This window comes from Pseudochaenichthys georgianus, chromosome 11, assembly GCF_902827115.2.
Source record: "Pseudochaenichthys georgianus chromosome 11, fPseGeo1.2, whole genome shotgun sequence".
NCBI classification, from domain to species: Eukaryota; Metazoa; Chordata; class Actinopteri; order Perciformes; family Channichthyidae; genus Pseudochaenichthys; species Pseudochaenichthys georgianus.
Window position 1 is genome coordinate 23530744 of NC_047513.1, and position 13807 is coordinate 23544550.

The 13807-nt window shown below is 42.6% G+C and overlaps 2 protein-coding genes across 2 annotated transcripts in view; both read right to left on the reverse strand.

Moving 5' to 3' along the window:
* LOC117455160 (inactive phospholipase C-like protein 2) overlaps window positions 1–7595 on the reverse strand; it is a 28922-nt gene extending 21327 nt beyond the window's left edge. The window contains exon 1 of the mRNA XM_034094551.2: window positions 6971–7595. Coding sequence (XP_033950442.1) covers window positions 6971–7195 — 225 coding nt within the window. The 5' untranslated portion in view covers window positions 7196–7595. The remainder of the gene's footprint in view (window positions 1–6970) is intronic.
* A 2467-nt stretch (window positions 7596–10062) lies between these two features.
* dnah3 (dynein axonemal heavy chain 3) overlaps window positions 10063–13807 on the reverse strand; it is a 39777-nt gene continuing 36032 nt past the window's right edge. The window contains exons 57-62 of the mRNA XM_034094544.1: window positions 12671–12828; window positions 12227–12394; window positions 11955–12097; window positions 11626–11830; window positions 11228–11365; window positions 10063–11134 (exon numbers count right to left, since the gene is read on the reverse strand). Of these exons, the coding sequence (XP_033950435.1) occupies window positions 10781–11134; window positions 11228–11365; window positions 11626–11830; window positions 11955–12097; window positions 12227–12394; window positions 12671–12828 (1166 nt within the window). The 3' untranslated portion in view covers window positions 10063–10780. The remainder of the gene's footprint in view (window positions 11135–11227; window positions 11366–11625; window positions 11831–11954; window positions 12098–12226; window positions 12395–12670; window positions 12829–13807) is intronic.

A 13807-nucleotide genomic window follows, 5' to 3' on the forward strand; every position in this document is an offset into this window, starting at 1 on the left:
AGACCATTTACATGCACTAAAACCTATATAACACTATACACAAGAAAGAGAAAAGCTACAAAAAGCATAATAGGGCCCCTTTAATAAAAAAATGTATCTGCCGGTTTTTAGACTACTGTGAATACATTTTTGAAAATTATGCACTGCTATGAAACTACTGATGTTCCTGATAGGACAGATTTAACGGTAGGGGCAGATGGACGGAAGAAGGGCGAGAGAAATGGGGTAGACTGTGTGGCAGAGCAGATTAGATGCAGTTATGACAGAGAGACATCACAGAAAGTTCAAACTTGAGGACAAAGATTAGCAAGAACAGAAGAAAAAGCTAGAGGACGGCTGGAGCAAAACAATAAACAAGCTCTTTGGCAGATTGCTTCTTATCTTTATGGATACAGTCACAAAGACTCTGCCCAAGGGCACAGTTTAATGCCTGTAGGCAGCAGCAGAGCCTTCAGGACCCAGCTGACATGCATGAATGGTATGATGCATGAGAGCTTATGTTTATATGGATGCAACAACAAGCCTGTATCACTAATTACAGCATCCCACACTCGAGAAGAAGTATGAATGAGAAGTAGTTCATTAGCGCATGTCATCTTTTCTTCCACTAATTCAGACAGACAGAAAATCACAGAGATGGTTGTTAGGTGGGAATATAAAGAATAGAAGAGAGATAAATTGGCACTGTCTTCCCTGTGGCCTTGTGTTTGACGGCAGATGATGGATGATTAATGGCATGGCTTATTCCAGTGTCTCTCACAGTGGAAGGGGCTTTTAGGAGGTGATTTACTGGGAAATGTGAGATACAGTGTGGAACGAGCAAAATAAGGCATTCAAAATAAATGTAAGGGACACTACTACCAAGATTTAGTGTTTTATGCCGAAACATAAGGGGTTGTTTTTAGGTTTAGTTGTGTTTCATTATAATTACTTAAAGGCTCAATAAGTAGGATTAGTAGAAAACAATCACTTATGACCAAGCGGCAACCTCCGGTGCTGGGAAAATAACTGTCATATTGAATAATCATCAAAGTACTTAATATTTGGGGACCATTTTTGATCCATGGTACTAATTACAGTTTGTTTAATATTAGTTTGTAATAATGTGTTGAGTGTGACTGCAATTGCTAACAGGACAAGTTAAAGAGCCTGTGACACCATCCCAACAACTGTTGTGCAATGAAATATTGGGCTACTAGTAATCTCGAACCGTCAGTTTAAAAAAGAAAAAGCCATACCGTTTCGTTAAATATCAATAATTTCGAACATCGCGGGGACATTCCTTCACTCATTTTGAAGTTTTGGGGGAAGCCGGAAGTGACGTCAATGCGGGAACGCTTCGAGAGCCAAACACGGACAAAGTGTGTTGTGTCATGCGTAGAAATGGTGAATTACTGAGTTTAGGCACGTTAATAACGTTTTAATGAAGTTGACTACAGTATATTCATATTTGTCAGTGCTTTCATGTCAATTCGGCGACATAAACATAAATGATCGTGGTGAAGATGATACATTAGGATTACAAATCGGGAGTGAGAGCTGCTGAATTTCCTCCCGTCGGATGTGATATAAAAACAAATCGATTATTTTTGTGGTTATAAACTCAAGTGGATGAAACTACATGTATTAGTGCTTTCATGTCAATTCGGCGAACATATGATACATTAAATGATGAGTGAGGATGATGATTAAAAATCGTTTGTTTGAGCCGGTCTGCATTTACTGATGAGAAAACAAACCGATGCTTTTTGTAGTTGTAGTACACCAACGTGGATTAAACGTGTGGTTTTTTACCACAATGTTGGGGAAATTAATGGATAAAATGCACGGATTATTATTATTATTCCCACTCCGATCGGGACACTAGGTCCACCGTTTCCCCGCAGCGAGGCTCCCCCCGTTGACAGTTTACGTGGGCTGGGTGCAGTGGCGGACTGGCCATCGGGACGAATCCCGATGGGCCGGTACCGAAGTGGGCCGGTCGGATAAGTAACTAGCACATCCCCCATAGGCGGCGCGTGAGGCTCAGGTTTGAGAAGGCTACATAACTTATTTTACCTGACGCTGCCCGCCTCCGGCGTCTATAGAAAAGAGATCCACTCAGTGTGCGGAGTTTAAATCTCTCAAGTCATATTACAGGATAAAGAAAATACAGTTTAAACTGCCGTATGCAGAGAAGACGCCGACGTGTCGCACTTATCATTCATATTACATCATCAATCAGATCATCGATCATATAATATCATAATATATCATATATTTCCTTATCTGAGTCAGCTTCTCCAGCCTCATCTGGCCGTGCAACACTCACAGTGTCACAGACTGTATGCAGAAGTATTATTTAACACATTATGTTGACGAAACACTCGAGACAAATGTAATTAAAGTCAGATCCACTCGTGTCTTAGACGTGAACGCGCTCTCAGCTGGAGAGAGAAACCCTGGCTTGATTTACCGAGTTGATAACCAGCGTCGTAGGACCGCTTAGCGAGATCTCGTTTGTTAGTTTGTTGTTAGTTTGTTTGTTACTCAAACATATCCAGGGTCTGTTGAACTGGCTTCGTAGTACAGGGCACAGGTGGCTAGCAGCGCTAATGTCAAAGACACAGACATTATACATTATATTTGTATTTTACATCCCCCGCTCCCCCCGTTGACAATTTACTAGCGGTACCGAAGTGGGCCGGTCGAGAGTCTCGGGATGATTTTTAGTCCCATTCCACCACTGGCTACATGACCATATGATCGCCCATATTGACGCACCTCATTCCTAAACTTCTAACAGATACAACATAAACCGATCCTTCAGCCTCATATGAGCTCTCAGACACGTTCAACATTAACCTGTCATCGCTGTCTGAGCTTGCTGCTGTGTGCGCCGTCGTGCGTTTACATCTGACTGTATATATATATAAAGGTTTACATGCAGATGCTGGGATCCTGAACGGTGCAGCTGGAGCGCTGTGCCCGCAATGACGTCACCCATCATTTGGCGGGACTTGAAGAATCCGCGAGAAGATCCAGAAAATTGTCAACATTGAAGGCAGATTAATGGTTATCAAAGTACAAATATCCAAAATCAGTTCAGTAACGGTTTTCAACGGGACAATATGTACTCAAATTGATGGGTTTGGATGATGGGGGAAAACCGTGTCACAGGCTCTTTAAATGGGGCGCAGGAAGCATTATGTGGTGAAATTATTCTGTCAGCAGCTCAGTGTAGAATATGTGGTGATTCACAGTGTCTCAACCACTCCGTCAGTCAGCTGATTATTTTTGGTGTATAATCTCTATTTTGTATAACTTCTGCAAATGCACGATAAAACTCTAAATCTAGAAAAAGTCTGAGACTGCTCAGTCTGACTTTAAACCCTGCCTTTGAGGCAAGTAGAGCTGCACATGCTCTTTTACGCCTCAAACCTTTGAAGTCCCATGTGAATTCTACACGTAAACAAACACACACACATACACAACACAAAAATGAAACAAGTAAAATGTGCGGTCATATTGCCAGAAAGCTAACCATGATTTCAGCTGAAAAACGTCACAGGTGCATTTACTGAAAATAACATTACCGCTAAAACCGAGAGCAGACAGTTTGAGCCTTGAGTCGAGCATCAGCAATGTTTCCACACGACTCGGTGATTACTTTTGCAGAGGCTCATAAACAGGCACAAACTTAGACAGCCACACTTACAAAGCTGGATATGATGATAGTGAGCACGTATGTGGAGCGATTCAATCACCAGTGGCTCCATCACAATCAGAGAGAAGGTTTACCCACTCCCTGAGCTGTGCAGGGGTCATGCTAATGCAGGCTAAAGTGTTTTGAAAGCAGGCACAATATGTGGATTTAAACTGCAGGAGGTGCTCAAGGCTCCCCCTCCCCCCCCCAACTGTGCTACTGCTAACGCCTCCGGCTAATGCTGCTCCCTGGGTCTGAAAAACACACACAGTAGGCCTATGTGTTTTTACACATTTGTATGCGTTTGCACAGATTTACTATTTGTAACACAGGCACGCACACACTGAAAGTGACAATACAACATGCGTTTGCTTTAACTTATCATTATGGAGTATGTCCATTTCACAATGTCATGGCCATGAAAATAATGACTTTCAGCTTTTAAATTGGTTCCCTGTAAGCCTCGCTTTAACTATGCAATTATGTCTGCTTATAGATGGTGAAGTCTCTTTCACAAGATAAGAGAGACACTGCATCACTGACTACCAGAGAGAATTTATATAAGAAGCAACTAAGCAAGTCAATAAAACAGCAGTAGCTATCCTCAGGTAAGGAACAGGTACACTACACACAAGTAACCTGCCTTATTATGTATGCACCAGGTGTTTTATTTTTGCCTTTGTCATAGCACAGAGATAAGAGCTTCTAGTTATTTTGGATTCATACATCTCTTTTGCTTTGGACCGTAGCCAGGCTGCTAGCCGTAGCCATGTTGCTAACGATTATTTGTGTTAACTTCAAACACACAATGTCAACACACTCTAAAATGGCACGCCAACATCGGACAAGGCCGTCGTCACATGTGGAAAATAATGCATGAAGCGGCCCGGTGATTTGAATCCACTCCAACATCTTTTTGTTCTTCCATTTAGTTTTGACGCTGGAGACAGGAGAAGGCTAGCTTTGTTTAGCATCAAGACTGGAAACAGCTGCTGGCCTGCGATGTGTTACCTTCTGACAATGCCAGGTTTACTGTTTCCTTCTGCTTTCAGCCTTTTAAGCTAACCGTCTCCAGTGGTATCAACCTTCTCAATTACATTTCAGGATATAGAAAATGTATATGTATCCTAAAATGTGGCTATATTCAGTATCTTTTAAGAATTCAGCCAATTCTTGGCTTATGTCCACTTAAAAAAAAAAAAACACTAGATTTGGTTAAAATGCTTCATTTCCCCCTTGGTTGATAAAAAGCTAAGGATCTGGAGATGTGGTTTTCATGTCATGCTATGTCCCTACTATTCTATACTCTCACACACACACACACACACACACACACACACACACACACACACACACACACACACACACACACATATTAACATGCAAATCAATGTATGTCTGAGTGTATGCAAACGTCAGGGCATGAGAAATGAAAAGCTGAAAATATATATTGTGCCAAGTTGTTTTACTAGAAGACAGGTCTATGCAAGTGTGTGTGTGCTTGTGTGCGTGTGTGTGTGTTTGAAGCAAAGAGATAGACAGTACCTGATGGTTATCTACATGGAGATTAACTGAAATAGAACAAACTAAGTGGACACCTTATTCTGCATCTCCTTCACGCACACAAGAGTGAGACAGAATGAATGAGAGGACAGAATGAATGAGAGGACAGTCTGCGGTACATACTGATGAAATACAAAAAAACACACGCACTGGACCTAAATCCCATGACTTGTGTGAAAAGCAGACAGGAATGCTGTGTTTCCTGTTTATCTGCCCTCATACCACCCCAGATTCCTATTGGTGTTGTCCTGAGCTATAGAGGTAGTTTGAGAAACAGCACTGTAAGCTGTGGATTTATTTATTCTCAGCTCCATCTTTCTAAAGCCTCAGGTGTCTAGAATTGAAAACAAAAGCACAAGCATGTGTACACTGTTCTGCTGGAAGTGCATCGATCACTGTCTCAGCATTAAATGGTGCTTACTGAAAATGAACAATGATCATATCCTAAAAAGACATGTTTCAATACACGTGACACTCCTCCTGCATTACTGTTTTTTGTAGTTCAAGTGGTGCTCTGGATGGAAAGCCAGGACTTATTAACGCCATATCTGACACAGCATGAGACGCCAGTACTCCAACAAAGCAAACAGAGTGTTTTTAAATCTCTGAGTCAGGCTGGCAACACTGTCGTAACAAACTGAAGACAAGAGCAGACCTGTGTGTGGGCAGGGAGGTGAGAAAATGTGTGTTTCGGTAAAAGAGAGGGAGAAAGTTGAGTGTTATCACCAACTGCTCATGACTTAATAGCAATATTGCAACATGAACCTTATGAGGAAATTGGCCAACTGGCCGACTTCCTGTCTCACAGTGAGAGCCAATCAGACACAGATGAGGCCGTGTTGAATAATCGTGTCTTTACAGGCAGCAGCTCTGAAGACAAGCAGCCACAAGACCTCCCACATGCCCAGAAGGCCATAAAATGACAAAGTTGAGTTATTGATTAGTGCCTTGCAAAAACAACAAACTGAGTATGATATGTATGTCAAGAGCTTTCTACTAATAAAGTTTACATGTTCTTAAATATGAGCCTGGATCAGTTCAGGCAGTGGGGTTATTGGACAGGGGTATTTGAGTGTGAGACCGAGTGGGTGGAGGAATTTAAATGTATCTTTAATCACAATAACAGCAGGTGCTATCACTTATAAGTCCCTTCCCAGATCCTCTCTTGCTGATGGAGTGTTAATTACTGACATGTGTCTGGCAACACATCAACCCTGTATGACACATAGGAAAGAAAATCTCTCTAATTGAGGATTTGTGCTACTGGTTTGGAGTCCTGTGAGTTCATTATAGTCAAGATGTGGGGTCGAAGTGTTTGACAGGCAGCTTTTAAAGTCATTACCATCCTAAATGTGACATGATGTCCATCTTTAAGTGGTAAATACTGCTACTCAATTTCTTCAACAGCATTGAGAGTGGTGAGGAAACTGATTTCTCCACACAGATGCAGAGGAAGCTGACAGGAAGCAGTCCCAGTGTAGTGAGTGACTGTGTTATTTATTGCATTCCATGGCACCAGTACTACATTCATGCAGGGGCTTGCAGTGTATGTGTGCAACTCAAACAACCATAGCCTACTTTATCACTTCCACTGTGGACTCATTTTTCATGTTTAGAGGTCTACTCTGGACTTGCAACAGTTTGCATGCATGTTTAACATCAAACTACATGTTATTATAAAGCAAGGCTAGCTGGTTTCTCCCCACGGGAAGGACGGCCTACCTTGATCAGACTGCTTCGTCGAGGGATCGCTTTGGAGGCTGAATCCGAACCCGCGCTCTCCCACGTCGGGGACTCGCAGCTGGGCTGCTTCTGGAGCCTCTTCACGGTGCAGTTTCCGTTTGAAACCGGCGTCTCCGGGCTCATACCGCCGCCTCCTGACGCAGCTTTCCAGTCAGCAACCGGTGGACCTACGGCGCTCTTATTGTTCTCTCCAAATTCAGCCATTTGGTGACTTTTTTTTGTTTCAATTCTCAGTTGTCTTGAAGGCGGCGGGGCTCTGAACGCAACAGAGCTGTACGCGGATACAGGCGTTCCATCGTGTGAAGTGCACGAGCGAGAGCAGAGGAAACTTCTCTCTCTCTCGCTCTCTCTCGCTCTCGCTCACCCACCCTCTCTCTCACACACACACACACACACACACACACACACACACACACACACACACACACACACACACACTCGCACACACACACACACACACACACACACACACACACACACACACACACACACACACACACACACACACACACACACACACACACACACTGGTGGGTGACAGAATGAGAGACAGCAGTGACCGACACACCTTCCCGCCGACAACACTCAACACATCACCGCGGTGTGTTCAGGAAATGCATACGCTAAGGAGGCTGTGTGCTCCTCCTCTGAAACCGCCCCTCTCCTACATGTAAATCCTCTCCACACTGTGCTCCAGAACAACGCTACACTATTATGTTATTTACATAAAGCTCAGCTCCAGTGCCCCCCCCCCCTCCCCTGTGTCTGCTTTGTGCAGCAGCAGCAGCAGCAGCTAATAAAGCCGTCATCTGTCACCAGGCTGTCAGAAGAGAGGTGTTAGTTCTTTTTGTTCCTCCAGCAACCAGAGTGTTGTTCGGTGCTGCTGCTTTCTATTAGTGGTCAATAAATCAGTAACTAGTGCTCTATATAGACAGTTATAATCCACTATTAAAGACACCTTTTTGGGCTGCCAGGTTGTGAAAGGTGGTTAATACTGGTTTGATTGTTTATTTATAGAAAAGGGCTGAATAATATCTTGACCAGAATCAACTAAAACTACTTTATTAACAATAACCTCCAACAACTCTTACAACTCTCAATTGATGATTTATTTACATATTAAATGCCCACCTGACAATAAAAAAACGTTATAATGACTTATAAACATTTATAACTACAGACTTGGTGATTTAAACTTTTGAATTATAAATATGAACACATCGATGCAAGCCAACTAAACGCCTCGTAAACTATGGACTTATTTTGAAACCATCTACACATCACCTATTGACTTTCATAACCACAGACATCACACTTGTGAATAATTAACATTTATAACTGTAATGTCTGATGTATTAGTCACCTATCAAATCAAATCAAGTTGTATTTATATAGCACATTTATAAACGATTTTTGGTCGAGCCAAAGTGCTGTAGGCCTACATATAATAAAAATAGCCTACAGTAGAGACACTTTACAGCAAATACAACAGCACAGATTGTTCAGAATATCAGTATGAGAAAAACGACACCCTCTATCCTTAGACCCTCACATCGTACAAGGAAAGACTTCCAGAGAAAACCCACAGTTTAAGGGGGGGAAATGGGAGAAACCTCAGGGAGAGCAACAGAGGAGGGATCCCTCTCCCAGGACAGACAGACGTGCAATAGATGCCGTGTGTAAATCGAAGAGATAATACATTTTCCAATAACTTAATTAGATTAATTTAATGGCTGCAATAAAAGTTGGGCCCTTGCTCAGAAAACTGAAGTATTTTGTGTGATGTAATGCAAGGTGTGACACTGGCGTGTTGGAAGACATGTCTGTGTTTTCCTCCTCTTGGCAGCTTTGTTTGCTCATTTCCATTGAAGGGAAATCATAGGTCTAGCATTCCAGGGGAATCTTTCTGGAGGACATTTACACATTAGTGTAAGGAGGCCTGAAGGGATAAGACAGAGGACAAAACTGTTTTGAGAAGAGGACTAAACTGGATCTGGCTGGACCCCAGGGTCGGATGTCCATTAATAACAGGTGGAGATGTATGGCTTCCATTAATGCCGAACACACCACTGAAGTTATAGCATCTGTCACGGTAGCCTCCATCAGCTGCATTTCATATTTAATGCTGCAGTATTTAAAGTAGGCTATTGGTGCAGTAAATGGCAGATTAATTAGGTTTAAACCCACAAATGCTGGCTACACGTTGATCAAGCTTTGCTGACATTAATACAGCAGCAGCCAGGCAGCACCACCAAGTTATAGTTATAGGGTTGGGGAAACTATGCCACTTGGGTTTTAACCATGTTTTAACATTCCTTTCACAAAGTTGTGGTTGAATTAGGTTCAGCATGAAAAGGCTCAGTGGTGATTTGTGGCATGGTGTGTCATAACCTATGGCCTGTATGGAGAGAACAGCATTCATCCTGTACCCAATTTCATTATTGAGTCATGAATCTGCTTTGTCAGGACAGAAAATCGTTGTCACACGACCAGCCTGACCTCGATCAGTGATGGCGAGTGAGGTGCACTTATCACAACCAGTTTTGCTCTTACTGTGCGCACAACTTCTCAGTCCTTAATGTGAAAGGGAAACAAAAGTGTGTGTCATATGAGAAGTTTAAATGTGTTATTACCAAAGCAATAAGGTCAATAATTTGTTGGTAACCCATATGTACAAAAAGTGGTGTTTTGGTGGTATTGTTTCTCAAAATTAAGACCCACCCATATACCATATACTTTCACTTGATGGCACACTGTTTGTGCTATACATTCAAATATACTATTGGTATGGGAATGGAGATGTAGTGAGGACACCCTCATCATGGGTACCGTTAAGGATCCCTGTAACCAACTGGTTTTCCTTTGCCGCCATCTAGTGTTTGACATCAGAACTAACTACTGAGTTGAAAGAGCACTACAAGTAGTGAAATCATCCTGTTGTTTGACATTATGTTGATTTTATTATCAAGGGATATAGGACATATTGCAAAAACCCATCACCCATTAATAACAGAAAAACCATATAGAATATAAAAATATAGAGTAAAGTGCATCAAAGAGCAATATCAGCACCAGCTCGAAACACATTTGAAATATAATATGTTTTAGAGTTTAAAAAATATATATATTCTCCAAATCCAAACAAAGTATATTTTGTTTACAGTAGGGCTTGTATAGCATTATCAAAAATGAGGGTTTGGTTTTAAACCATCTGAGCCATTTGACAAAATGTTTGTCATTTGTGTACACCAACTGCAATAATCTGGATTGTACTGGAAAAATATATGCAAATATACTATCAACCAAAAAGTTTAGTTGCAGAGTAAATCCATGTCTGTCCACATTGTAATCAATTCATTATATTATTCTATTAGATATTTGTGGGAAATGCATAAAATTAGAAAATGTATTCTTGAGGTATGTCGGTGTGTTTTGTAAAATCACGGTGACCTTGATCTGCGTATGACCCCCATAATCATATCAGTTCAATTTTGAGTCCAACGGGATGTTTGAAGAAATTCTCTCTAGGAGTTTTTGAGGTATTGTGTTCACGAAAATAAAGAAAAAAATCTCGCCAATCTCTAATATTCACGCTGAGAGAATGATGTCCTCTTTAAGAAATGATTACCATTTCATTGTCATTCACTATGAAAAAATGCATAGTTTTGATTATCATGGTTGCAAATATGTGCTTACGACCTAGCTTTAGTCCCTCCACATGTTTCTTTGGCATACAAACACATAAGCTTTCTTTGGCATTTACACTTTTTTTTTAATAGTCATTATTTCTTAGTCGTCCAGCTGACAGAGGCATGCCACCCCGCGGTTAATCCAGTGTTTCTCAGGCTTGTCAGAGGGCAGCTCGATGGACATGACGTAGTTGGTGGAGTGGCCGGAGGTGGACAGGGTCCCTCTGCGAGCACTGGTTTTGTAAACAGGACAGACGTAGAGGTCTTCATGTCGGAACTTGGACATATCTCCAGGTCTGAGCTTGATGATGGGCAAAGAGTCAAAGAGGATCTTGGGGAGGGACTCTCCGATCACCATCTTCTCTCTGTCCCAGCGCGCTCCCTCCATGAAGAGACCCTTAACATAAGCCCCATCCTCTGGCTTCTCCTTTATATGGTTCTCCTCTTTGGTAACCTGGAACACAACCACAACCTATATTCTTATATGCAAATATTACAATTAAATATAACAAAAACACTGAGAAAAGTTAGAAAAAAGGTTACATGCCTCAAATTCGAAGCCAATGAAGTCTATGGGGATGGTGTACTTCCTGGCAAAATTCTGAGCCACTCCTGTTAGAAATGACTGGGTGAAGTAGAAGCCAGAGAGCCAGAAGACTGCAGGCGGGCCGTCATCTATCCAATCCTTTAAAAAAAACAATCAAGCATACATATCGTTTTATAAAAATGCAATGTAATCTGCTACCTGTAAAACCGATGGTGCTTTACTACAATCCAAATGTCAAGGATCAGTTTAAAAAAGAAAAAAAGGTATTCTCAAACACTGACTGTACACAATAAGGCTATTGGGCTTCTTATATGTGCTGCATTCCTCTTGCCAGTCATATTCTCCATATCTTACCTTCGCGCAGGGTCAGTGTGATCCATAACAATCATAACTCTTACTTGTAGGAACTGCAGCCTGGTGAGCAGATCGGTCACGTAGCTCCCCATTGGTTTCAGGGAGGGGTATGACACGGCAGCCCACAGAGCGGGCAGCTTGCCCACCATCATACTGTTGAAGACGTTCTCCAGTTCGGCAGACATAACAATCTGTCCCTTCAGAGCTTTGCGGATGTTTACCAAGCTGACCCGCACCACAAGAGTGAGTCTAAGGAGTGGGGGGGATTAATGTCGTCAAGTAATCATGTTTTATCAGTGTGACCCGCACAAAACGATTAAGAAACACGAGTTATTAGCAATACATGTTTGTCTTTTCTAACAGTTGTTATTACCTGTTAAAGCGGATTATTTCCTGCCTCAAAACAGTATTCATGGACTCGTCGTACATGACTGGGTATTTTTCGATCACCATTTGTATGTCAAAGTCTTCTGGCAGCTTGGAGAGGATGTCTTCTGCAAGCTCATCCACTACTACCTGCAACAGAGAGACGACAGCGCTGAGTGTGAATATGAGACATCGAGGTTTCATGGAGTATTTCCTCGGGGAAATAAGTGCAAGCCAAGAGTCTAAAATGAAAGTGTGAGTGCTTTCAGATAAACAAACCTGAGGAGACTTGGCCCCGCCGCCGGTCTGCCTGGGCAGCGTCAGCAGAACTCCATCCAGCAGCTGATTGGTCTCCTGGTTATCCTTCGTGATGTCAGCGTTGCTATGAAGGCCGAACACACAAGGATCGGCACAAATCGGAAGACCGCGAATGTAGTTTACATATGTCTGGGAAAGAGAAAATCGTTGTTTAACATTCATTTCATTATGGGATAGGATGATTGAATAAGTGCTTCAGTTCTTATAGTGATCTTCCACACGGTGCCCTCCAGGCCAAACATTTAAGAGTCCAGACTAGTATAACACTCCTCTGGGTAATCAGTGCGATCTGCTGCTGTTGTATTTATTTGAAACACAAGGCTGCATCGTGAGACGGTTACTCCATGTCATGACTGAAAATGATGTCTTACTCAGTGGCATTAATTAGCAGAGCTCTCACAGTACCTGATATGGGCCGTGACCTGGGACATAATACAGATCTCCCTCACACATGTGGTAGCACTCCTTCTCTATCAGGTCCCAACTGTAGAAGACGGAGAGAAGCGACATCAGCAGACGCCGGTCTTTGTCATCTGTCACCCTGCCGCCATAGTTGCATTCACCTAAGAAGAGGAATAAAGGGATTATTAAATGGACCGATCCAATGTCTGCTTCAAGATATCATGACCTGGTTACTCAAAATAATCCAGATAATCCGGAGAATTTCCTGTGAGAATTCATATAGGAACTATTTTCTATTTACTGAACAGACACCCACCAACTCTATCACTGAATTCTATGTGATATTCCATTAGCCGCTTTCACAACAGGTACTTTGCCATACTTAGTTCCCAACACTTAGTTCCCAGCAGTGGCTTAACAAGGTTGTGATTGGCCCCGGTGCAAATATTGTTTTGGGCCCCCCCCCAAACATAAGCGCACGCTGATGCGCTCACACACGCACGGACATACACAACCACTCAGAAGCGCCACATGTATAGGCTATCAACAACAGCCTGCCCTGGCCTCAGACCACCACATCGTGACAACGGCACAATGAACTAAGAAGAGGATTAAACCTGTTTCCTTGAGGTTTGTCTCTGGGGAATGGGCCTACATAGACCGATTGCTATAATATAGCTTTTGATCTTGGCGTCGGGGGTCTCAATAGCGGCATAGAGTCGCCTATCGGTTGGGGCCCTTGGGGGAACTGTTGTACCACCGCCGGGCACAGCCAAATCCAGCCTCTCCTCCTGGCTGGCTGGAGAAGAAGGTTGCACAGCCACGGCCATGGATACAGCTTCACTTGTCGAGCTAGATGGCAATGATGGACGGTGAGGCAGATGAGCTATCGTTAGCCTCCGGCTCCGGCTGCCGCTGCACGTCAACATTGCTAACGTTAGCGCTCGATTTCGAGGACGATGTATGACAAAAAAAACGGTCTAATTTTAGCAGTCAGTTTAGCTGTTACATCTCCTTGTTCTCTCTTGCCCTTTCTCTTTTGAGCGTTGCTCTTGTGCTTTGGTTTGCTCTACATTATAAATGCAAGCTATTACATTTTTATAATGCTACCGAACTTGCTGCTGCTAGCTACAGTACAGT